The sequence below is a fragment of the Peromyscus leucopus genome, chromosome 6 (assembly GCF_004664715.2).
Source record: "Peromyscus leucopus breed LL Stock chromosome 6, UCI_PerLeu_2.1, whole genome shotgun sequence".
Classification (NCBI taxonomy): Eukaryota; Metazoa; Chordata; class Mammalia; order Rodentia; family Cricetidae; genus Peromyscus; species Peromyscus leucopus.
Window position 1 is genome coordinate 66,758,274 of NC_051068.1, and position 23,863 is coordinate 66,782,136.

Consider the following 23,863-nt stretch of genomic DNA (forward strand, 5'->3'; position numbering starts at 1 on the left):
ACAGCCAAGGCCATGCAGAGAAATCTTCTCGTGAAAAACAAAACAACAAAACAAAAACAAAAAGAAAAATTAGGACTTCAAATTGTCATTTTATTCTTTGATTTATTCATTATTATTGTGTGAGGCAGACCCTTATGTATCCATCATAGAACTTGAAAAGGTCATGTTACTCAACATGAACTTTGAATCCTCTTGCCTCTACATCCTAAGAACAGGTTTTTGTTTGTTTGTTTGTTTTTGGTAGTAGGGTTTTGCTTTCTTGTTTTGTTTTGTTTGCAAGGAGGGATGCAGCAGTGTTTTTTGTGTAGCACATGTTGGCTTCCAGCTTAAAGCAGTGCTCCTCCCTCCCCGCCCCCCCAGGGTTTGATGCAGGAGTGAATGCAACCCTTCTCATTTGTGTTGTGCTGTGCTCTTTGTTATTAGTCTGACTCTGTAATCTTTGAAACTAAACTAGGGGGCGCTGGAGTTCAGTCCTGTGGCCTTCTGTATGGTAGGCAAGAGCTGTAACCCACGAGTTAGTTACATCACAGCCCGTGTTTTTTGATACAGGGTTGTGCCATGAACCCAGGCTGGTCTTGACCCTGTCGTCTCCTGCCTCAGCCTCCTGGGTGTTGAGAGGGTACTTGTGGCTGTTTTTGTGTCTTTCGTGTTTTTATCCAAGGCCTCTCCAAGGATGTTTGTGCAAAGAACTTAAAGAAATTTTATTTTAACAGTGCTTGGGATTAATCCAGGGTCTTGCCTATGCCATTGATCCCTGTGTGTTTGGTTCTTAAAACACTCAGTACTGTATAAATGCCTGAAGGTATAGAAAGTCTTGTGAAGCATGAGCAGTTTGGAGAGCTCTTTTGAAGAAAGGTCTGTGAAGTTAGGTTGTATCATTGCTTCTCTCTCAGTCTGTTAGCTTTAGGACTGAAGCACTTCGAAGGCACTGAGTTCCCTAAACCTCTAATCAGCAAGTACCTTGTAACTTGTAAGACCGCTCACCAGCTGACGGTGAGGATCAAGAACCTCAACCAGAACAGAGCTCCTAACAACGTGATTAAAGTGAGTGTTTGCTGCAAGCTGCCCTGTGCCTCCTGCAGAGGAGCGCCCAGCCCTCCTCCTCCTCTCAGCCCTCAGGGAGGGAGGGAGGTCCCTCCCAAAGAAGGCTGCTTTAAAGGACATTCCTCCCACTGTGTTAGGTCTGTCCTGCTCTTTCCTTTGTAAGACATTGATCCATTAATTTGCTCTGGAGTACCTTCACCTTAGCCTCTCTTATGGATATTTCCTGAGTAAGAAATTATACAAGTCCTTGCTCCTTCTAGCCATATTGTGTCTCCTTACTCTGACCTTCTCAGGTAGAGAGAATTGTGTCTGTAAACCTCCACAGTGCTGCTTTCTCTGGGGTTTTGAAAGATTTGTTCTGTTTTTTCATTAAGCATGTGTCCCTGTGAGCCACCTGACCTGGGTGCCTGTGTGCTGGGAACTGAACGGGGTCCTCTATCAGAGCAGGAGCTCTTAACCGCCCAGCCCCCTCTCCAGCTGCCAGTCTGCTCTTCATTAGACACTGATGCCAAGGTTATGCAGAGGATCCTTAGGAGTCCAGTGAGCCAGGTGTGGTGTTGCGGCCCTGATCACTGCACCCAGAGGACGGAGACTCTGGAATTGCTGTGAGTTTAGGACTCTCCAGGGCTCCATAACAATAACCTAGTTAAACAGAGAAAAGTAAAAAAAAGAAACAAAGAAGAAAAGATTTAAATGGTTTAAAGAGTTAGGCATTTTTTTGTGGCTTTAGTTATGACAGTGTTTGATCCCTTTCCCTTGTGACCCACAGTTTTGGAAGGTGGTGTGCTTATCCCTTGTTACATAGCAGGTCTATAACCTTGTGGATTTGGGTTTAGATCTAATTTAATAACCTCAGTAATGCACTCCTCCCTTCCTCCCTCTCCCTGCTTCTGCCTCCCTCCTTCCTCCCCTTCCTCTCTTTCCTCCTTCATAGGTAGGAGTGGAGCAATCATTAAACCATATCCCCAGTTCTCCTTATTTATACATTTACTTAAAGTGTGTGTGTGTGTGTGTGTGTGTGTGTGTGTTGTGTGTGTGTGTGTGTTTCAGATTTGTTCTTTTATGTCTATTGTCTGCCTGAGTGTATGTGCACCATGTGGGGATCAGGGGAACTTGGATCTATTAACTGTGGTTACAGGTGGGTGTGAGTTGCCCAGTGTGGGTTTTTGGAAGTAAACCCAGGTCCTTGGTGAGAGCAGCAAGCACTTTCACTTGTTGAACTGTCTGTCCAGCCCCTCATTGTTTTGTTTTTTTTAAATCACACTTACTTACCTTGGGAGGGGCATGTGCACACATGAGGTCAGAGGACAACTTGAGAAAGTCTGTTCTTCCTTCTACAATGTGAACTCAGTTTCTCATGCTCAAGCCAGTTGCCTGTCCAATTTATTCTTTTATATTTATTCATTTGTTTGTTTATTTGAGATGGGATCTCTTTGTGTCGCTCTGGCTGTCCTGGAGCTTGCTATGTGGGCCAGGGTGATCTTGAACTTACTGAGATCCACCTGCCTTTTCCTTCCAAGTGCTAGGGTTAAAGGTGTCTGTCACTACCTCCAGCCATTTCCTTTGGGAATGAAACTGTCGCAGTCTTCCCCTCCTCTCCCCCTGGGGTCACAGCTGTGCACCCTGTGCTTGCTTTAGAGTGGCTTTTCCACTTAACACTGCTACTTGCTGGAGAGTAGCTTCTGTGTAAGGTGAGGGGTACGCTCTGTGTGCTGGAGCAACTGAGTGTGTGTGTGTGTGTGTGTGTGTGTGTGTGTGTCTTAACAGCTGTGGCTGTTCTGGGACTCACTTTGTAGACTAGGCTGGCCTGGAACTTAGAGATCCACCTGCCTCTGCCTACCTCATGCTATGATAATTTTGAGTCTTAGTGGTAATCAGAATGGATAATTTCATTTAGAGATGGAACATTTTGAAATCTTCATTAATTAGAGATACTTTGTTTGAAATGCAGAAATACATAGCATTTACACCTGATATTTTTTGCGTGTGAAACCATCAGCCACCCCATTTCCCAGTCTGAAAGAATATGACTTATGATTTGTGTTTTCATGCCTAGTTTTATAAGAAGACCAAACAGCTGCCAGTTCTGATGAGGTGCTGTGAAGAGACCCAGCCACAGCAGTGGAGGCCTCCCGTAGAGAAGGAGGAACACCGGCTCCCATTCTGGTTAAAGGTCTGTCCATCCTTCCATGTCTGTGTGAGGCAGAAGACCCGAAAAGTTCCTGTGGAGTTAAATGATAATTTCACAAAGTAAATTCAGGAAGAGTTTTTATACTTGGGATGTGGTTTTCCTAGAACATTGATGCCTGGAAAAACCCTTCATGGGATTATATCTTGAGGTTGTCTTCCACTAATCCTCAGAATCCAGAAAGCTCATTTTTCTTTCTCCTAAATTCTGACATGTGCTAGAGCACAGTGTTCTTATTCCTGCAGGCCAGTGTACAGTCCATTCAGGATGAACTTCGGAAAACAGCTGAAGGCGTTGAGGAAGGAGCAACTATGACCAGAGCCACAGAAGCCGGCACAGATCAGCACTTAGAGAAAGCCTGCCCTGAATTGGGGAGTGAAACTCGATACCCACTGCTGATGCCCAAGGGTGTAGTCCTCAAGTTGAAGCCAGGATCCAAGCGTTTCTCCAGAAAGGCTTGGCGACAGAAGCGGCCATTGGTCCAGAAGCCCCTTCTTATCCAGCCCAGCCCCTGTGTTCAGCCTGGGTTCAACACAGGGAAAATAGCAACCTGGTCAACTCAATCAGAAGTCCCTCCGGGCAATAGGGTGGTTCAGATTCCTCATCTGATCCAGCCAGCCACTGTCTTACAATCACTTCCTGGTTTCTCTTCAGTGGCGGTCAGCGGAGAACATAGTTTTGAGTCTTCTGCAGCACTGCCTACTATGGCCTCTGGTCCTGAAGCCAGGACCAGCTTCCCCCTGTCTGAGTCTCAGTCACCACTGCCTTCTTCCTCTGCACCCAAGATAATGCTACCCTCACTCGCCCCTTCGAAATTTCGAAAGCCATATGTGAGGCGGAAGCCTACAAGAAGAAAAGGAACCAAGGTTTCTCCCTGTGTGAAAGCTGCCCCCATCATCCACCCCACACCTGTCATCTTCACGGTTCCTGCCGCCACAGTGAAGGTGGTAAGCCTACCCAGTGGATGTAATGTGATCCAGCCTGTTAATGCCGCCGTGGCCCCGAATCCCCAGACCATTCCCATCACCACTCTCCTTGTTAATCCTACTTCCTTCCCCTGTCCGTTAAATCAGCCCCTCGTGGCCTCCTCCATCTCCCCCTTAATTGTTTCGAGCAATCCTCTGACACTTCCTGTATCATCTGTTCCTGAAGATAAGGTCCAAGTGAACTTGGATATTGCTGAAGGGAAAAATGCTCCTCAAAACCCTGACTCCACGTCAAATTCCCAGGAACTAAATCCTCTCTGTGCTACTGTCTTCTCCAAAGAGGATCCTAGGCCATGGTGTTCTTCATCAGGTATGGAAAGCCAAGAAACATCCTCAGAATCCAGTGCCTGTGGCTGGGCTATTGTGAAAACAGAAAACCAGGAAGCATCCTCAGAATCGAGTGCCTGTGGCTGGACAGGTGTGAAAAATGAAGAGGATGGGCAAGCTTTAGAGCCATTGCCTTTGAGTCTCCAGTTATCTCTGAACTCCACATCGAAGGATTTAGAAGAAATGGTCAAGATGGAAGCTGAGGATCGTGTGGAGGAAATATCCAGTACCTTCCCCGAGCAGGACATTGCTGAGACAGTGAAAGAAGAATACTCTATGGAATTAGACCGTGGCTCCCCTCAGGAGAAGCCGAGTAGTGCTAGAGAGCGAGGAAAGAAGCAGTCGTGCAGACAGAGGAGACCCGAGCAGCTTCGTCCCTTTCCGTGTCCCAAGAGCCGCCTGATGAGGGGAGTCCAAGTGGAGAGGCAAGCAGAGGGTTGCCCAGAGGTACTCCGTCCTCTGTGGAGCAGGAGACGGTGCTCAGCAGGCCTCCAGGGAAGGCTGAGGACTCAGCCATTGCTGACAGTCAGTCTGTAGGACCCCGGCAGGACCAGACACTGGAGGAGAGAAAGACGGGCTGAGGAAGAAGAGGAGGAGGACTTTGATGACCTCACCCAAGATGAAGAAGATGAACTGTCGTCAGCTTCGGAGGAGTCCGTGCTTTCTGTCCCGGAGCTCCAGGTGAGAGCCAGAGTAGTTGCCAGTGTGGGGACTCAGTGGAACGTTCCCTGCGTGGGAGTCACAAAGTGGATTTGACTTTTGAATGCGTATGGAACATAATTTAGGAGCTTGTGTGATGTGCTTGAATCACTTGCCCATACTTTGTTTTTGTTTTGTTTGTTTTTTTTTTTTTTGGTTTTCGAGACAGGGTTTCTCTGTGTAGCTTTGCACCTGTCCTGGAACTCACTCTGTAGACCAGGCTGGCCTCGAACTCACAGAGATCCGCCTGGCTCTGCCTCCCGAGTGCTGGGATTAAAGGCATGCGCCACCACCGCCCGGCTATACTTTGTTTTTTATTTTTACATTATTCTTTTATTTGTGTGGGTACGTGCATGACATGACATGTGTGTAGAGGTCGAGGAGCAGGAGGAGGTGGTTATCTCCTTCCATCACGTGGGTCTAGGGAATTGAGCTAACTGTCAGGCTTGGCAGCCCTTGTCTACACCTGCTGACCCATCTCCCTGACCCCCACCTTTAAATAATTTATTCATGTTTGTGTGCATTGGTGTTTTGCCTGCATGTATGTCTGTGTGAGGCAGTGGCAGCAGTGTATGGGTCACGTTAGAGGAAAGCCGTCTTGAGGAAGTAGGGCAGCCTTTCAAAGGCATGTTGTGCTGCCTGTCCTGCCTCAGTACTCTCAGGTTTCTTCTCTAATTCAGAGTGGTGGCCCTGGCTCCCTTAGATCCTCCTGACACTGTTCCTGTCCTTTGGCCTTCTGTGAGCTGCTAGGAGCCCTTATGAACATTCTGTGGGGTGCTTTTAGGAGACTATGGAGAAACTGACTTGGCTGGCTTCTGAAAGGAGCATGAGTCAGGAGGGTGAGTCTGAGGAGGAGAACTCCCAAGAGGAGAACTCTGAGCCAGAAGAAGAAGAGGAAGAGGAGGCTGAAGGGATGGAAGCCTTGCAGAAGGAGGATGAAGTGAACGATGAAGCAGCTGGAGATGCTGCTGAGAAGCCCCCTTCTACCTCGGCCTCACCCAAGACTGCTCCAGAAGTGGACAGCAGCATAAGCCCGGCAGGTGAGTGTGGCCGACCCCTCGGAAGACAGGTTTCCCTTGGGTGCGCATAGTGTGCAGCTGACGGGAGCCAGGAGGCTCCAGGGAGGAGTCTTTCTCTCCTGCAGCTTTCCTTCCCCCACACAGACTAGGGCGGTTCCTTGGAAAATCAAGAGACACAGGAAGTTAGAATCCCATCAACCCTTCCTGTACATGAAGCAGCTCAGTGTTTTAGTTGTGGTTCCTGCCTCTTGTGTGCTGAGGCTGTGAGCTGTTCACTCTCTTGGTCACTCCTTCACCTTCTCTTCTGTCTTTGGAGGCAACGTCGTATGTCCAGCTCAGGTCATGTTCTTTTCTTGAACTACTTCTCTCCCATCGTAGGTGTGGCCCTCACTCTTGCATTCACCTTTTTTTCAAGCTGCAGTATCAGTGTCTTCTGGTCTCCCAGTGACTTTGCGTTCTTGTTGCACACTGGGAGTCATGCAGTGGAAGCAGGGTTGTTCTGTCGACCACATTCCTAGACACTCTTCACACTCCTTGTGCCATGGTTGAGCTGGATTGATGGGTAGCACTGCAGAGGATCGCATAGTTGCTAGGATTGAGAAAGACTTTTTCACATGTACTCCTAGGAGAGAGCATCAAAGCTGCTGGAAAAGGCCGAAGCAACCATCGGGCTCGAAACAGACGCGGAAGTCGGGCTCGGGCTAGCAAGGACACCTCCAAGCTGTTGCTGTTGTATGACGAGGACATTCTCGATCGAGACCCACTCAGGGAGCAGAAGGACCTGGCCTTTGCACAGGCTTACCTCACCAGGGTAGGCAATACAGCTGCTATTCCTGCCTTTCTGTATGCATGTGGCTGCTGCTTTGGGGGCAAATATTTTGAATGGAAATTTGTGACTAAGGCTGGAGCTCAGGAGTAAAGTTTTTGTCTAGTATGGATAAGCCTGCCCCAACACAACCCAAACCAAATTTTTTCCCTACATTCACAATAGTTTTTGTCTCTGCCTTACTTGCTGGCAATTGCCACAGAGTTCTCTGAGAGCCTTGAAAGGAGACCTAGAAGAGTTCAGCCATATTTGGGATGGTTGTCAGTGCCCATCCTCATCCCATCTCTCTTTCACCCAGGGATTAGGGGAACGTGATACTGCTTTCTCCAGTGCCACGCTGTGACTTCACAGATTGGGCTGAGAGAGGACCTTTAATGAACATTTAGTGAAAAGAACGGTGGTTGGTATGCAGCCTGGAGAGCTGATCTCAAGGGAGTGTACTTGATCTTTTGTTGTTTCTTGGTACCCTGTGTATCTTCCTTCTTAGTTAATAACCCAGCAAAATGAGGTACTTGGAGGGATCAGCATCCTGCTGCTGCTACTACTACTATCTGTTATTATTTTATTAACATTCAAAGCTCTGGCATTATGTACCTTGGTATGACCCATATTAGAATTCATATACAAAACTACTCTTAATCTGCTTAAATCAGGGGCTCAAGTCAGGAAGGTAAGCTTAGCAATCCCAAGTTTTGTGGCTCTAGTCTCAAGAAAGTAAAGGTTGTCCAATTGCCCCTCTGAGAAAGGGAAGTCTGCCTTGCTGCTTCTTCTGTGTCTTTGTTAACCTGGGGTGAGGGGAGAGCCACTGCATGAGATAACTCTGACCGTGACACCTTCTCCCTTGCCTGTGCTTGTTCTGGATGCCCACAGAAGGGATGTTGACTATTTGAAGTCTTGTATGTAGGTACGAGAGGCTCTCCAGCATGTCCCTGGCAAGTATGAAGATTTCCTTCAGGTGATCTATGAATTTGAGTCAAGTGCCCAGAGGCAGACTGCTGTGGATCTTTACAAAAGCTTGCAAACCCTACTCGAAGACTGGCCTCAGCTCTTGAAGGACTTTGCTGCTTTCCTGCTCCCTGAGCAAGCCCTGTCCTGTGGACTAGTAAGTAACTGGGCATAGACCGCACAGCAGACTGGGTCAGCAGACAGGCTTGAATGCAGTCGGGCCACACCATTCCAGTCTTCTGATTGTTTCACTCACCTTCACCCCATTTCCTGCAGTCTTCTTAGGCCTTTCTTGTTCAGTTCTAACCTCCTGTCCTTTCCAAGGTGTTCTCTTTAGTAACCGCAGAGACTTCTGTAGTCACATGCCTCCCCCCTTCCTCTCTAGGGAAAAGTACCCGTTTTGATTCTTTTTTTTTTTTTTTCTGTTTTCATTTTCTTTTTTTCCCCTTTTTTTTGAGACAGGGTCTCTCTGTATAGCCTTGGCTGGCCTGGAACTCACTATATATACTAGGCTAGCCTTGGACTCAGAGATGCTCTTGCCTCTGCCTCTCAATTGCTGGGATTAAAGGTGTGCTCCACTATGTCCCAGCTCCTCTTGGTAAATATTTTTTGAGTGTCAGGGAAAGACATAGTTACTACGACTGTAGCAGCTAAAAATATGAAGATTTCTTTTTTTTTTTTTTTTTTTTTTTTTTTTTTTTTTTTTTTTTTTTTTGTTTTTTGAGACAGGGTTTCTCTTCGTAGCTTTGCGCCTTTCCTGGAGCTCACTTGGTAGCCCAGGCTGGCCTCAACTCACAGAGATCCGCCTGCCTCTGCCTCCCGAGTGCTGGGATTAAAGGCGTGCGCCACCACCGCCCGGCGAAGATTTCTTTTAAGAACTTTCATTTTCATGAATAAAGTTTGTTAAAATATATAGATTTATAAAAACAGTCACGTATGTAGTACATGATCCTTTATGGTGATAATACTGCACAGAACACTAGAGTAGAAAGACAGCAGTCAGGAAGCTGAGGGAGAAGGATTGCTGTTGGTTCCTTGTCAGCCTAGGACTCTTACTTTTTCAAGAACTTGGGGCGCATAAAGAATCCTCTTCTAAGCCGGGCGGTGGTGGTGCATGCCTTTTTTTTTTTTTTTTTTTTTTGTTCACGTCTTTAATCCCAGCACTTGGGTTGGGAGGCAGAGCCAGGCAGATCTCTGTGAGTTCGAGGCCAGCCTGGTCTACAGAGTGAGTTCTAGGAGAGGTGTAAAGCTACACAGAGAAACCCTGTCTTGAAAAGAAAAAAAAAGAATCCTTGTCTAAAAAAAAAAAGTTGAAGACTGTGTTGAAATGGAGGAATGGCGTGTTAGGCATGGTGACTCCTACGTACTGTCCTTGTACTTGGAAGGCAGAGGCAGGATGGGAAGGAAGAAGGGAGGGAGAGGAAGGGAAAGAGGGAGAGAGAAAACAGAGCAGGAGTCCTAGACTTCTTGTTCCAGTTGGTAGAATTTGGAGTGAAGGGCCGGTCGGTGGCGGCGCACGCACGTCTTTAATCCCAGCACTCGGGAGTCAGAGGCAGGTGGATCCATGTGACTTCAAGGCCAGCCTGGTCTATAGACAGAGATCCAGGTCAGGAACCAAAACTACACAGAGAAACCCTGTCTCGAAAAACCAAAAACCCAAAAAAAAAAAGAAAGAAAGAAAAAGAAAGAAATTGGAGTGAAGGGAATAATCACAATATTCTGATAGATTTGTGCTCATTCGATGGTGGGTTAATTGTGAATAAAATGTCCACCTTCCCTCTGGCATTATTGTGAGGATTAATGAACACATGTGCACAAATAAACTTGTAAACTGTGAAGTTCCTACTTGAGTTTGAGGATCTGATTTTATAGTCCATAAAATAAAACAACAAATAACTTGAGATATAGCTATCTCTTACTTGTTTGTCTGAGACGAGTCTCACTGTGTACCCCAGGCTGACCTTGAACTCAGAATCCTCCTGTCTCAGTCTCTTACTAGTACTTGAGAAATACTTATCTATTGAGTCATTCCTTTACATCTTAATTCCTTGGGTTGATAATTCCCAGGATCCCACAGTGGGGCGTTAGGGTTTTCACTAGAATTCTGTCATAACCAGCGCCTCTGGCCTGTTGTTCTTCGTTCTTCTCAGCTGTGTCCTGACTCTTTCTCGTCTTCCTTCTGTTCTGGTAGTTTGAGGAGCAGCAGGCTTTTGAGAAGAGTCGCAGGTTCCTTCGGCAGCTGGAGATATGCTTTGCAGAGAACCCCTCTCAGCACCAGAAGATCATCAAGGTCCTGCAAGGCTGTGCGGACTGTCTTCCTCAGGACACCACGAGGTACTTTGTCCTGCGTCCTGCTCATTTGTTTTTCCCTTAGCTTTATTTATGTGTATGAGTGTTTTATGTGCATGTATACATACATAACCAGGCCTGGTGCCTGTCCAAGTTAGAAGAGGCATTGGATTCCTTGGGAGTTGAGTTACAGATGGTTGTGAGCTACCATGTGGTGCTGGGAACCTAACCCAGGTCCTCTGCACGAACAGTAGGTGCTCTTAACAGCTGAGCCGTCTCTGGCCCCCTTGTCTGTTTCTTTTCTATTGTCATTTCTCTCTCTGCCTAATGTAGTCTGTATCTTCCCTCTGGAAAAGTACCATAAACGAAGGCCGAAAGAATGTTTTCTACTTAGCTCCAGTAGGAAGCACAGGAACGTGGAGGAATAGCCGCAGGAATCCAGAGCCCGACTGACCCTCACAAGCTCTGTAGGGCCTCAGCACACCAGGAAGGGATTTTGAAGAAAGTGGATGGGGAAGCTCTGGCCTCCTCATTTTGCTTCTTCAGGAGTGGAAAGTGCTGTCATTGGGAATTGCATTTCTGATTAATACTTTCCCTCCCCACCTCACTCACACCCCTCTAAGCACGCAAGCAGGGAAAAGCTTGAGAATCCTTGGCTATCAAAGAAAGGATCCTTCCAAGCAGTAGTGGCGCACGCCTTTAATCTCAGCATGCAGGAAGCAGAGGCAGGTGGATCTCTGTGAGTTTGAGGTCAGCCTGGTCTACAGAGAGTTCCAGGACAGCCAGGGCTACACAAAGAAAGTCTGTCTCCAAAAAATTGGAATGAGCTAGTAAGATGGCTTAGCTGATAAAGTTATTTGCTGCTAAGCCTAACTTATGTGTTTATCTAATTTTTATTTATCAATAAAAACTTGGGAGTCAGATATTGGGGTAATGACCTGAATGACCAGAGAAGCGGCAGAGAAGCAACCAGTGACCTCCTATCTCTCCTTCCTCTATCCAAAAAGGCTGAGACCCTCTCTAAGCCCTGTGCTACTACTTCCTGTCTCTCTATCGTCAGTCCTCCCTAACCTCTATAGTTAATTTTGGTCAGCTAGTAGCTAGTTCTGCCCTCTGATTCAAAACAAACTTTATTGTCAGCCTTGGGAATGTCAGAATGCAATCAAAATATCACAACGATCTAAATTCAATACCTAGGACTCCTATGAAAATAGACTCTAACTTTCATATGTATGTACTGGCCTGTGTGCACTTACTGCCAACACCTGAAGACCTGAGTTTGATCCCTGGAATCCACATGTTAGAAGGAAAGAACTGATTCCTAGAACTTGTCCTTTGACTCCCAAAGGTGTGCTGTGGCATGGGTACATCCACACAGACACACATACACACACACACACAACACACACACACACACACACCAAACAAAGAAATAAATATGTGTAATCTAAAAATAAGAGCGTTTAAAAAAAAAAAGCTTGACCCCATGTAGAAGGCAGACTGTGGGTTCCATATGGGACTGGTTTGAGTGAAGTCTAGGAAGATTCTCCATCATTAGCCTTCCCGACTCTCTTCAGCTCAAGACCCAGATGTGGCAGCTCCTCAAAGGCCATGACCACCTGCAGGATGAGTTCTCCATCTTTTTTGATCATCTGCGCCCAGCAGCTAGCCGGATGGGTGACTTTGAAGAGATCAATTGGACTGAAGAAAAAGAGTATGAGGTATAGGTCCTGAGGTTATCCAGGGGAAGGCTGTCTGCTGGAAGGGTTGGTCCAGTCTGCTTTAGTGCCTACAATTCTTGTTTAGTTTGATGGCTTTGAAGAAGTGATCCTCCCTGATGTGGAAGAGGAAGAGGAACCTGTCAAGGTGTCCACAGCCTCAAAGAGCAAGAGGAGGAAAGAGATTGGGGTCCAGAATCATGATAAGGTATACATGTTTCTGGGAAACACCTGCTTTTCATGAATCAAGCCTTGGATTAAACTCTGCATATATCCATGCTACATATAGGATAGCTCACAGTATTAAGATTGGAGATAATCATGGGTGAGGCTGCTGTAAAGAATCCATGAGGCTTCGTTAGAAGGAATCATAGCCAGGGGTATTCCTGCAAGTTCAAACCTAGCCTAGGCTATATGGTGATACCAGATTTAAAAAAAAAGGGGCTGGAGAGATGGCTCAATGGTTAAGATCACTGATTGCTTTTCCAGAGGTCCTGAGTTCAATTCCCACCACCTATAATGAGATCTGGTACTCTCTTCTGACCTGCAGGGACACATGCAGGCAGAACACTATATACATAAAAAATAAATAAACTAATCTTCAGATAGTAGTTCATGCTTGCTTTTTTCCCTAGCTTAGAGCTGCCCTTTTTCATACCTTTGGTTTTTAATTTTTCAGTTTTTGCCCATGGAAGGAAATAGAATCCTCTAATGATAAACATAGCAGTGTATTACTGTGTGGCAGCATGTAGATTATTAATTAGTGCGTATAATTGTCATAGTAATCCTGAGGAAGGTTTTATTTATATAATTAAAGTACAGAGAAGCTAATGTCAGAGTGACCTCTTCAAGTGTCCGTGCTGGGACATAGACGTAGGGGACTTAGTTCCAGCTCTGGGGTCTGCTCACATTGAGCACTAAAGAGCCTTGGGTTAAGATGGTCAGTGGGTAAAGGTACTTGGCCAAGCCTGCTGCCTTGAGTTTGGTCACCAGGACCCAGATGATCAGGCTGTTCTCTGACTTCCATGCATGTGCTGTGACAAGCGCATGCACAGATATAGTTAGAAAAATCGGTGTGTTAGTCTTAAAGAAAAGTGTGTGTAGGAATATATCCGTGTGCTTGCAGGTGACCACAGAGACCCCAAGAAGGTGTAGGTTTCCTGTAGCTGAGGTAATGGTGGTTTGTGCACCTCCTGATTTGGGGACTCCTGAACTCAAGTCCTATGCAAGAGCGGTACAGAATTGCTGCTCTTACTGATGCACCACTGCTTCCCCCCAGATCAGTCTATTTTTAAAGATATTATTATTATTATTATTATTATTATTATTATTATTATTATTTGAAATTGAGTCTCTATGTAGCCCTGGCCCTGGAACTATGTAGACCAGGTTGGCCTCAAAGTCAGAGATCTACATGCCTGTATTCTGAGTGCTGGGATTAAGGCATGGGCCACTATACCCAGCTTTTTTTTTTTTTTTTTTTAATTTACATTTACATACTTTGTTGGGGTGGGGGTTACACATGTACCATGGAACATTTGTGAAGGTCAGAGGACAACTTGTAGGTATTTTCTTCTACTATTTGGGGACCAGGATTAAACTTAGGTCCTCAGGCCTGGCAGCAGGTTCCTTTAACCACTGAGCCATCTCACTAGCCCAAGAGAAAGTCTTTTTGTTGTTTTGGATTTTTCTTGGTTTTTTGAGACAGGGTTTCTCTATATAGTCCTTAGTGTCCTGGATCTCACTCTGTAGACCAGGCTGGCCTTGAACTCAAGAGATGCACCTGCCTCTGCCTCCCAAGTTCTGGGATCCAAGGTGTGTCTTGGTTTATTAAGTGAAGAGTCACTATACAAAGCCCTGTAGAGAGCACATAAGAGGACAGAAAGTCAGTGAATGGGATCTCACTTTGGAGCTCTCCAGTGCATTTCCTCAAAATCTGTTTGACTTAAATCTGCCCCAGGCCTGTGGGCTGCTGCTTCCTTTGGATCACTGTGGATTCTTTCAAGATTCATAACAGGCTGACGTTGAGGGTGGGTCAGTGACCTCCAGGGTGATAAGATGGTACATTAGAAAAGAGTGAGTGGAAAGGGCATCTTCATAACTCAGGCCTTTCAACTCAGCTCTGTTTCTTGGTTCTGAAAATCCTAGGCAGCTAATCAAGCTGGGGTATCTTGTAGGAGACTGAATGGCCTGAAACGGCCAAGGACTGTTCCTGTCCCTGCCATGAGGGTGGTCCTGATCCTAGGCTGAAGAAAAGCAGAAGGAGAAATTGTCACTGCAGCAGCAAGGTGAGGAAGGGGCTTAGTGTGCTGGGGCTGCCTAGGCTGCACTGTGCGGGCGCTGGCCGGGTTTGTGCTGGTGGAGATCGGTGCCAGTGGGGTTGGTTTGTTTTTTTTTTTTTTTAAAAGATAGGGTCTCTCTACATAGCCCAGGCTGTCTTGGAACTCACTATGTAGATGAGGCTAGCCTCAAACTCAAAGAAATCCTCCCTCTGCCTCTAAAGGTGAACACATGTATCAGATTATATGCGGTACACACACGGGCACATATATAAAACAAAAGGACCCTTCTACAAACCGAAAATGGAGCCAGGTGCCTGGCCGGTAAGCCTAGCACTAAAGAGGTAGAAACAGGAAGATGAGGAGTTCAAGGTTATCCTCCACTACATAGCAAGTGTGAAACCAGCCTGGGATATAGAACACCCTCTCCAAACAAACGAACAAAGAAATGTCAGGGAGGTTTTGCTGTTGTTGTTTTTTTTTGTCTTCAGATATGGCTTATTACATAGCGCAAGTTGACTTCAGACTCACTGTCCTCCGGTCTCTGTGCTCTTAGCGTTGGGACTACTAGCATGAATCCCAGCAGTCAGTATGTGGTGCTGTGATCAATTCCAGGGCTCTTTGTATGGCAGGCAAGCACTCTACCAATTGAGCAACATCTCTACTCTAGTTTCTGGGTGGCAATAGTTAGTTTTAAAGATTTACTTATTCATTGTGGATACAATGTTCTGTCTGCATGTATGCCTGCATGCCAGAAGAGGGAGCCAGATCTCATTACAGATGGTTGTGAGTCACCATGTGGTTGCTGGAAATTGAACTCAGGACCTCTGGAAGGGCAGCCAGTGCTCTTAACCACTGAGCTATCTCCCCAGCCCTTTGTATTTTTGAGATAAGGTCTCACACGGTACACACACGGGCACATATATAAAACAAAAGGATAAGGTCTCTTGTAGCCATTGCTAGCCTCAAATTTACCATGTAGCCAGTTCACCTTGAATTCCTGCCTTCACTACTTAAGTGCTAGGATTATAGTTGTATTTTGCTTTTTAAATTATTTTTCTTTTCATTTTATGTGCATTGGTGTTTTGCCTGCATTTGTGTCTGTGTGAGGGTGTCAGATCCCCTGGCACTGGAGTTACAGACAGCTTTCAGCTGCCATGTGGGTGCTGGGAATTGAACCTCTGGAAGAGCAGACAGTGCTCTTAACCACTGAGCCACCTCTTAAGCCCCCTACAGTTACATCTTGCTTTTTAAAGAGAGTCTTTGATTTGAAGAAATTACAGTCCATACCTGTAATCATAGAACTTTGTAGGCAGAGACAAGAAGCTGGGAACTAAGATCCTCTATAGCATGTTCCAGGCAGCCAGGGCTAGAGACCCTGTCTTAAAGAAAACTAGTGGCTAAAGAGACAGTTCAGCAGTTAAGAACTGGCTGATCTCTGAATAGGTGAGACAGTGGATTGGCTTGATCAGTTTGGGAGGCATCTAGGCAGTGGGACCAAGTCCTGTGCTCATTGCATGAGTTGGCTGTTTGAAACCTGGAGCTTATGCAGGGACACTTGGCTCAGTCTGGGAGGAAGGGACTGGACCTGCCTGGACTGAGTCTACCAGGTCGATCGCAATCCTCGGGGGAGGATTTGCCCTGGAGGAGGTGGGAATGGGGGGTAGGCTGGGGGTAGGGGAGGGGGTGGAAGGGGGAGAATAGGGGAACCCGTGGCTGATATGTAGAACTGAATGGTATTGTAAAATAAAATAAAATTAAAAAAAAAAGATATAAGTTAAATTAAGTCAAAAGAACCAGTTAGGAACAAGCCTAAGCTAAGGCCAAGCTTTCATAATTAATAATAATAAAAAAAAAAGGAACCAGCTGATCTTCTAGGGGATTTGGGGTTCTATTCCCTGCACCTACATGGCATTTCACAACTGTCTGTTATTCCAGTTCCAGAGGATCCATTGCCTTCTAGCCTGTTAGCACTATAGGCACATGGTATACCATACATGCAAACAGTCTTACGATATGCAGAAAATAAAAATCAACAAAATCTTCAGACAACCCCAGATAAATAGAATCCCTTGAGTAATACTTGTGGAAAAAGGAAATAAAAGCACACTTCAAGTATTTCCTCCTGGACTTGTTACTGTCTGAGGATATTCTGTGTCGTTTATGCTGACTTCATGTTCTTCTTGCCTTAAGCTTCTGTGTGGTGTCATCATTATAGGTATACCCACAACTGGATACTTAGGGTTTCTTTTCTTTAAGTCAAATAAACCTGTAAGCAGAACAGACTAAAGATAACTTTGGTTCTGCAGAGTGAGTTCATTGGTATACAAACGCAGTCCTCTGAAGTGGAGGCGTCCTAGTTCCTAGAAGCATGCTGGCTAATGTGCTGAGGAGCAGCACTGGCCACACCTTGGAGGCCTGAAACGTGGGCAGGTCAGGGCATTTTTAACCTAGACAGTCCCCCTTGCAGGTCTGTGACAGCAAATGTTGTAAGAGCAAGGAGCCCCTCGAACTGGTGAGCAGTAGCCCCCTCCAAGAGGCCAGTTCTGTGCCTGGAAGTAAGGAAGCAGGACAAGGCAAGGACATGCTGGAAGAGGAAGCCCTGGAGGAGCAGGAGAATACTGCAGCAACCCAGATTAGGACTGGCAAGGCCACCAGAAAGGGAGACACACCCATTCCAGGTGAGTAACCTGACTGCCACGCTAGGACTTCCCTCCTTCCTGTCAGCCTCATTTCTCTGCACTGCAGGAAGCCTGATGGGCCGGGCTGAATGGCAGCCCCTCTCCCCCTTCATCTTTCCCTCGTAAAACCGTTAGGAAGCCTGGCAGTGGTGGCGCACACCTTTAATCCCAGTACTAGGGAAGAAGGGACAGGCGGGTCTCTGAGTTTCAGGCCAGCTTGGTCTACAGAGTGAGTTCCAGGACAGCCAGGGCTAAATAGTGAGACCTTGTCTCAAAAATAACAAAACAAAGATTCCTGGCGTCTTTTCCTAGTCTTGTTTCGTCCTTTGCTTGGTGGCTCCCCATTCCCTCCACCAGTCTTTCCAGTGGAACTGTGTTCTGGTAGCTCACCAGACTTGTGATTTTCAGTGTATACCTGACCCACATTCCTCCTCTGCAGGGTCTACAGCAGGGAGTACGTTGCTGAACTCTGCAGAAGTGACTCTCCTGGAGCAGCCCTTGGAGGGCCCGACGTTTTGTTCACAAGAGACTCCTCAGCTTCCTCCTCAGACTGGAGTTGTGCTCTCTGTTAGGAGAGACCAGGCTGGGCCTGACGTTGTCTCCTGCCTTAGTACATCCACCATCCTTCCTGAAGAGGGCGAGGACCAAAAGGCTGCTGCTAATTCAGAGACTACTGGGTCACTCCCAGACGAATCAGAAACCGAGACACTGCCAGGCACTGTGGAGCTCCCTGCTTCCTCGAGGACCAGAGACGCAGGGAGAAGCTACGGGAAAGCAGGTTCGCAGAGCTGGCTACTTGAGGGCAGAGTGGAGACAGAGACCGAGCACATGGCGGCCTCTGTCTGTGGAACTTCCTCAGCAGTCACTCCTAAAGCCGCCAGAGGGGCCATGGCTGATGACGGTGGAACCCAAGGCAGGGGTCCAGAGGAGGCTCTGCCGAAAGCCTCCGAAGCCACCGTCTGCGCCAACAACAGCAAGGTCAGCTCCACCGGGGAGAAGGTTGTACTGTGGACAAGGTAGGTAAAGACGAGCTGTGTTTGCAGAGTGTGACACAGATCCCAACAGGCCCTCAGGCCTGACTGTGCTGCCTGGATTACAGGGAAGCTGACCGAGTGATTCTCACCATGTGCCAGGAGCAGGGCGCACAGCCTCACACCTTCAGCATTATCTCTCAGCGGCTGGGAAACAAGACCCCTGTGGAGGTGAGGCGGGAAGGGGCGTATGATGATGGGGGACAAAGGCGGCAAGAGGATGGGGCAACGGGGTTTACAGTCAGAAGGAGACAGGATTTTCACTGTGTCCCGGGCTACCCTAGAACAATGTGCATGAGGTTGGCCTTGAACTCAGTGATCCATCTGTCCCCCCCTCCTGACTGCTGGAATTAAAGGTGTGTATCACCACGTCTGCCAAAAAAAAAGGTTCTAGTTTTTTTGCTGGGGAACCTGTTTTGTCTGTGGCATTCTCCCAGCTGTACAGAAGACACACAGTCTGTATAGTAGCGGGTGCCCAGTTCATCCTAAGAGACTGGAGCCGTGAGCACCACCTTTTCCTCTGCCAGGTCTCCCACCGCTTCCGAGAACTCATGCAGCTCTTCCACACAGCCTGTGAGGCCAGCTCGGAGGACGAGGACGATGCCACCAGCACTAGCAATGCAGACCAGCTCTCTGACCATGGGGACCTGCTGTCTGAAGAAGAACTGGACGAATGAGACCCTGGGAAGGTACGGGTGTCATCTGCCAGGACCAAACCAACAGCCTTCTGTAGGAGGGTGAACTTTGAACTCCTGTGGAGCTAAGGACAGTCAGTCTGGAGATAGATAGCTCTGTGGCCTGTGTCTCTCAGGGACCTCAGTGAGGACCTTACAAACCCAATCTGTAAATAGCACTGGAGGGGAATGGGGCTTGGCTCCTTGTCTGGTGATCTCAGTGTTTTAAATATACAAATGCCTGGGTCATGCAGGAGGTTCCAACACACTGGGTTCCCGCACCCAGCAGCTTTTATTACAAATGCCCTCCCTCCTGCCCTCCCTGGACTTCAGTTGCAAAGGCTGTCCCCCTCCTGGTAACACTGGGCCAGGCTGTGTAAGTCCTGCAGCAGCTCTTCCATGTCACCCTGCTCCACCCCAGCATCCAGGAAGCTAGCCCAGCGCCGCAGGTCAAGTCTGCTGAGCTCTTCGGCCAACTCTCCCAGGGTCTGGTGCAAGGATGAAGAGGAGCGCAAGGCCCCCAACACAGGGATGCTCTGCACTGCTGCAGATGGAGAGAGAAGGGGATGAGTGGACTGATTCTGCTCTCGCACTGGTAGACTGGCGTGAAGTTCAGCAGGCGAGCAGGTTTGCCGTCTGGTGTGCCAGTAAGTACTCCAGAGCAGCTTGTAGCCGAGTAGAGGATGCTCAACTGTGAACTTTTCTTTAGCACTTTCAATTCACGAAGAGAGAGAGTAAAACTGCTCCTGTGTCGCAGGAGTGTTAATTTTCTTCATGTCTTACCTGCGCCCTTGGGGGGACCGTCCAGGGCCAGTCCCTTGTGACTTAAGCTTGAGAAGAGGCGTGGGTAAGGAGGGGCCGCTCTGCAGGGGGTCAGCAGCAGATAGGATGAGCTGCAGGTAGAGGGTGGTGACTCAGGGGGCAGGGAGGCAAAGGCTGCGGGTGCAAAAGCTGCAGGCAGCCTGCAGAAAAAGCCGAGTGCGATACTGACCTTAAAACTCTAGGATGGTACTGTTGTAAATACTGGGCCAAGACTTCTTCTCCAGAGGCACATGCATGGAGAGCGGAGGGCAAAGGCGTTCCTGGGTTGAGCTTACTGCCAGAACAAAGCCAAACCCACATTTACTCTTTGGCTGCATGAGTGGAAGCCAAGAATTCTTACATTCTTGGATGAGGCATTTATGTTGGTAGGAAGAAAGTGTCCCATTAGAATGCCTAGACATTAGGGAGACAAAGACATGAGCAAGTCTTACAAGGGCCTCTCAAGAACCCAGTCTTTACCTGGTATGGCTTGCTCTGTCTATACCCCTCAGCACCACTGACTGGGCAAAGCACCGACTTCCAGCAGAATGCCCACAAGCAGACAGTGGGGTCCATGGGGTGGCTCCTCCAAGCTGCACCAGGATGTCAGGAAGTGACTGCCCTGGAACCAGTGGGAAGGGGATGATTGCCTCTGCTGTCACCACCTAGAGACCAGGAGGGATCAGGTTACAGAGCCTTTCCTCACTCTGGCCCAGTCCCTTGGAAAGCTTCTCACCTTTCTCCCAGAGAAACTCAGCAGATCAGCCAAGTGAGCCATGGGAACCATGGAGGAGCGCAGGCGATAGGGAGCAGTGACCGTGTCCAGGGCTGTAGCCAGGATGGCGCTACAGTGCAAGGGCAGAGTGGCCTGTCAGGTGGGACAGGAGGGGAAGGAACACTGGGTCATCTGGTGTGGAAAAGCGTGGGGGCAAAGCAGCCAGCGCAGAGACCCCGGGAATGAAGTAAGGCTGTTTCTCCTGAGGCTGGACACACATGAGGCGCTAAAAGGTCAACTTCAAGCTGGGAACCCGACTAGGCATTAAAAATGCTTCCCAAGTATGTGCTGGGGTCCTAGATTCAGTCCCTAGCAACAGACATCACAGGGGCTAGAGAGGAGGCGCAGAACCACAGTAAAGGGGCTGACACAAACCGAGCTTCGAGCCTTACGTCATAGTGTAGGTAAGGGAAGTTGACAGGTGGCTTGGGTCGCAGGCCCAGGTTCCCTCCCAGGGATAAGGGACAGACAAAAGAGCTGTACCCAGTCAGGTTCACCAGACCAAATGCTGTGTTTAGGAGACGATAGATATTCTTCTGGGGCTCCTGGTAAAAGAAATGAGAGTTGTTTGTCCACACACCTTCCTCAGTGGAGTCCTCTCCTTCCCACCAACTCCGCCGTTTGGCATCAGCTTCCACTCACCCCAAGATTGTAGGGCCCAGGAAGTAGACCCCACGTTATCACCCCCCGTCCTGAGTACTCGTCCTGCAGCAGCTCTGCAGTCTTGGCACCCACTCCAGAGAAGCCATCGTGCAGGTCACACAGGATCTGGAAGCCCTGCAAAGATGAAGGCCAACAGAAAGGAGACTGCAGGATGAGAAGAGCTTCTGCCCCAGCATGCACCTCGCCTCAGAGCTACCTGCAAGTAGTCACATTCTTCCACATAGAAATGCAGCCTGTCCTCCAGCTCCTCCAGGTATCGGGGCTCCTTCAGGACACTCTCTCCTTGGCCAAAAGCCTCCAGCCGACCTGTTTCACTACCAGAAATCCCCATGATAGCAGACTGGCCTGCCCTCAACGCCTCAGTCTGCTGTTTTGGGGGGGGCGGGTGAGCTGGCGCCAGCCTCTAGAGTCCCCGTACCCGTCATGGTTGTACTTCTGGATCACACAGATGCTCCGGGGATGGAGATGCACTCTGAGGAAGTCTGACCAGACTCTGATGCTGTTCTCTAGGGATAAATGGGTTTGGATTTGTACCAGGGATGACTAGTGGGCAGCCATCCCCCAAGTCCCTGCTCTGTTCAGTCTCCAGCCTCAAGGGATAGCTCACCTTTGCCATTTTGGAGAGGTTTGGCCCTCCAGACACCATCAGTACTCAGAACTCCCTGGGAAGGGTGAGAAAACTGACATTCAGTTCTAGGAAGGTCTCCTGTATCATGGGTTTATCTTACGTGTGCCCCTGTGAATTTATGTGCACCACAGGCATGAGGTGCCCAAAGCTAGAAGAGGAGTTAAATCCCCAGGAACTGGTTACAGGTTGTTGTAAGCTGCCCAGCGGGCATTAGGACAAACTCGGGGTCCTCTGTACGAACAGCTAGGACTCTTAACCTCTGAGCCAGATTACAGGTTCCTGCCAGTTTAGAGCCAAAGCTGCTTTTTCCAAAAAAAAAAAAAAAAAAACCGAGTGTTTCTAGGGCATTTACAGTGACTAGACTCCATCTTTCTGCTCCACACAGCCCCTTTGCTTGCAGTAGGTTTAAAGGTTTGGGCAGAGCCCATCACCTCTGCGCTCAGAAGGTCCTGGAGGTTAGGGTTCTTTGGGTATGCTTCTTCTCTGTGTGTGGTGAGCTTTCCTTGCCTGAAAAAGAGTGGAGATTAAGCAAGAAGGTGTCCCTTTGATGATCTCTCCAGCCTTCTATGCACACACACCGGACCCCTCACCCCTCTCATACATCAGATACACACCATGCTACTGCAGCCTCTAGCTGCCGGTCCTTGTAGAGGGCTCCTTCTTCCTTTAGTGTGTTCAGACTGCCTGCACAGAAGGGAAAGAAGCAAAGCCTAGAGGATAATCTCCTCCCTCAGACTAACCTCACCACCTCCCAGGTGATGTGTTGTGGCAGTGTCTATGGCACGTGGCAATTTTTTGTTTTGCTTTCGAGATGAGGTCTTCCTATGTATCCCTGAACGGTTTACACTGTGTAGACCAGGTTGGTCTTGAATGCTGGGATTAAAGGCGTGTCCAACCGCGCGGAGCAATGTGCTTGGCCTTTTAAAGCATACTTGGATATACGTTAGATGGGATGGGTAATCTGGACTCCATCTTTCTGTCAGTAGCTTAACTGTATACCGCCCATTCCAGAGCCAGCTCTAGAGTTGAACAGTCTTGCTCTCCAGCGTCCTCGGGGGGTTGGGGTGGGGGGTAGTCCCAGGTGTGGGTTCTCCTGTGAACTAATGCTAAGGGCCTCACACGCAAAACGACAAAACTTGGCCGAGCTCCGCCACCGCCTCACCTTTCAGATCCATGAGGATGAGTCGCGGCGTATAGGTTTCCTGGCCATGTAGCGTCCGACCGGTTCGGTACAGGACGTCCGGGCACAGCTCCCCCGGCGACTCTTCGCCATCGATCGAATATCTGAGCGCAGCATCCTGCAGGGTGCAGAGCGCTGAGCGGAGTGGGAAGGAGGGCCATGTACCTTCTGCGGGGAGCGCCGGGCCGCCGCTAGGGGACTGACCTGCTGGTTCCACCAGTGGGCCCCGACGAAACCCGCGAAATGTCCCAACTGCAGCGTGAGCACCTCGCGGGCCCCGCCCGCCATGCCGCCGTGGCTGCGCAGCACTGCACCGCCCCGGGCCTGGGCCCAGGGGGCGGGGCAAGGGGCGGGCCAGGGGGCGGGCCCCGCGCCCTATTGGCGCTTGAGCACGTGCTCCCCCGTTGGCCACACGATTCGTTAGTCTCCGAGGCGCGGCTTACGCCCCGCCTCTTCCTCTCCTGGTTGCCGAAGCTGCTGCGTCCCTGCTGGCGTCATGCCATTCCCTATGGGCTTCCGGGGGCGCCTGTTTTGGCCAAGGTCATGGAAGGGTCTCTCTCCTGTTTCTGTCACTCTTCTCACAGATGCCTCCCTCCCCTAGGTAATAATTCACGCGAGAAAAAACCTGACGAGGAACTCGACCCTCCTCTGAATCCTCCCACTCACCTCCTTTCCCCACCCCTAAGGTCCCAGCCTGGCGAAACCGGTGGCCATCTATCTGCTGCTGTTTCGTTATGGAAAAGATTGGAGTCCCCTTTTTGCATGGTCAGATGTTTCATTTGCACTTCTGCGCTGTTTTTATTTTCTTTTTAATTTGATTTGTTATTTTCTGTTATTTTTGGAGACAGGCCCACTGTGTAGACCTAGGCTGGCTTCAAACTCAGAGATCCTCAGGGCTCTGCTTCCCGAGTGCTGAGATTAAAGGCGTGTGCTACTAATAAGGCTGGGGACATTCTTTTATGTATTTATAAGTTTTTTTGGATATCCAGTTTGCAAAGAATTTCCAAGCCGCATGTGATGGCACAAACCTGTGATCCCTGTTCTTGGAAGTGGAGGGAGACCAGATCAATTCTTAGCTCCATATCTAGTTGAAGGCTCACTTGGGCTACT

At 48.5% G+C, this 23,863-nt stretch overlaps 2 protein-coding genes across 4 annotated transcripts in view; one reads left to right on the top strand and one right to left on the bottom strand.

The window, feature by feature from the left end:
• LOC114707902 (GON-4-like protein) overlaps nucleotides 1-18,863 on the top strand; it is a 66,281-nt gene extending 47,418 nt beyond the window's left edge. The window contains 17 exon segments of the mRNA XM_037206774.1: nucleotides 894-1,044; nucleotides 3,101-3,217; nucleotides 3,478-4,870; nucleotides 4,873-5,082; nucleotides 5,085-5,120; nucleotides 5,123-5,226; nucleotides 6,029-6,284; nucleotides 6,890-7,074; nucleotides 7,994-8,191; nucleotides 10,226-10,375; nucleotides 11,901-12,044; nucleotides 12,130-12,249; nucleotides 14,219-14,329; nucleotides 16,791-17,001; nucleotides 17,441-18,017; nucleotides 18,101-18,203; nucleotides 18,560-18,863. Coding sequence (XP_037062669.1) covers nucleotides 894-1,044; nucleotides 3,101-3,217; nucleotides 3,478-4,870; nucleotides 4,873-5,082; nucleotides 5,085-5,120; nucleotides 5,123-5,226; nucleotides 6,029-6,284; nucleotides 6,890-7,074; nucleotides 7,994-8,191; nucleotides 10,226-10,375; nucleotides 11,901-12,044; nucleotides 12,130-12,249; nucleotides 14,219-14,329; nucleotides 16,791-17,001; nucleotides 17,441-18,017; nucleotides 18,101-18,203; nucleotides 18,560-18,709 — 4,216 coding nt within the window. The 3' untranslated portion in view covers nucleotides 18,710-18,863.
• Nucleotides 18,864-18,959: 96 nt separating this feature from the next.
• Msto1 (misato mitochondrial distribution and morphology regulator 1) lies at nucleotides 18,960-23,089 on the bottom strand. 3 transcript variants are annotated; one of them, XM_028890799.1, is made up of 14 exons: nucleotides 22,958-23,089; nucleotides 22,736-22,871; nucleotides 22,188-22,257; nucleotides 22,005-22,080; nucleotides 21,553-21,607; nucleotides 21,364-21,451; nucleotides 21,142-21,259; nucleotides 20,925-21,059; nucleotides 20,675-20,827; nucleotides 20,244-20,375; nucleotides 19,988-20,172; nucleotides 19,698-19,802; nucleotides 19,490-19,599; nucleotides 18,960-19,250 (listed from the first exon to the last, which is right to left on the bottom strand). In XM_028890799.1, exons 1-14 carry the CDS (start codon nucleotides 23,039-23,041, stop codon nucleotides 19,036-19,038), a joined length of 1,662 nt encoding a protein of 553 aa, XP_028746632.1. In that variant the 5' UTR covers nucleotides 23,042-23,089; the 3' UTR covers nucleotides 18,960-19,035. The 3 variants fall into 3 exon arrangements, with proteins under 3 accessions (XP_028746632.1, XP_028746634.1, XP_037062667.1); XM_028890801.2 differs by having other exon boundaries at nucleotides 19,490-19,569; nucleotides 22,958-23,088; XM_037206772.1 differs by lacking the exons at nucleotides 21,553-21,607; nucleotides 22,005-22,080; nucleotides 22,188-22,257; nucleotides 22,736-22,871; nucleotides 22,958-23,089 and having other exon boundaries at nucleotides 21,142-21,251.
• Nucleotides 23,090-23,863: the final 774 nt, after the last annotated feature.

Excerpts from the sequence above, each read along its gene's own strand:
- Msto1 (XM_028890799.1), bottom strand. The coding sequence starts at position 23,041 with ATGGCGGGCGGGGCCCGCGAGGTGCTCACGCTGCAGTTGGGACATTTC. Across the intron at positions 21,060-21,141 it reads AAGAATGTGACTACTTGCAG|GGCTTCCAGATCCTGTGTGA; the intron begins GTAGCTCTGAGG and ends TCATCTTTGCAG. Across the intron at positions 19,803-19,987 it reads GACAGAGCAAGCCATACCAG|TAAGCTCAACCCAGGAACGC; the intron begins GTAAAGACTGGG and ends TTGTTCTGGCAG.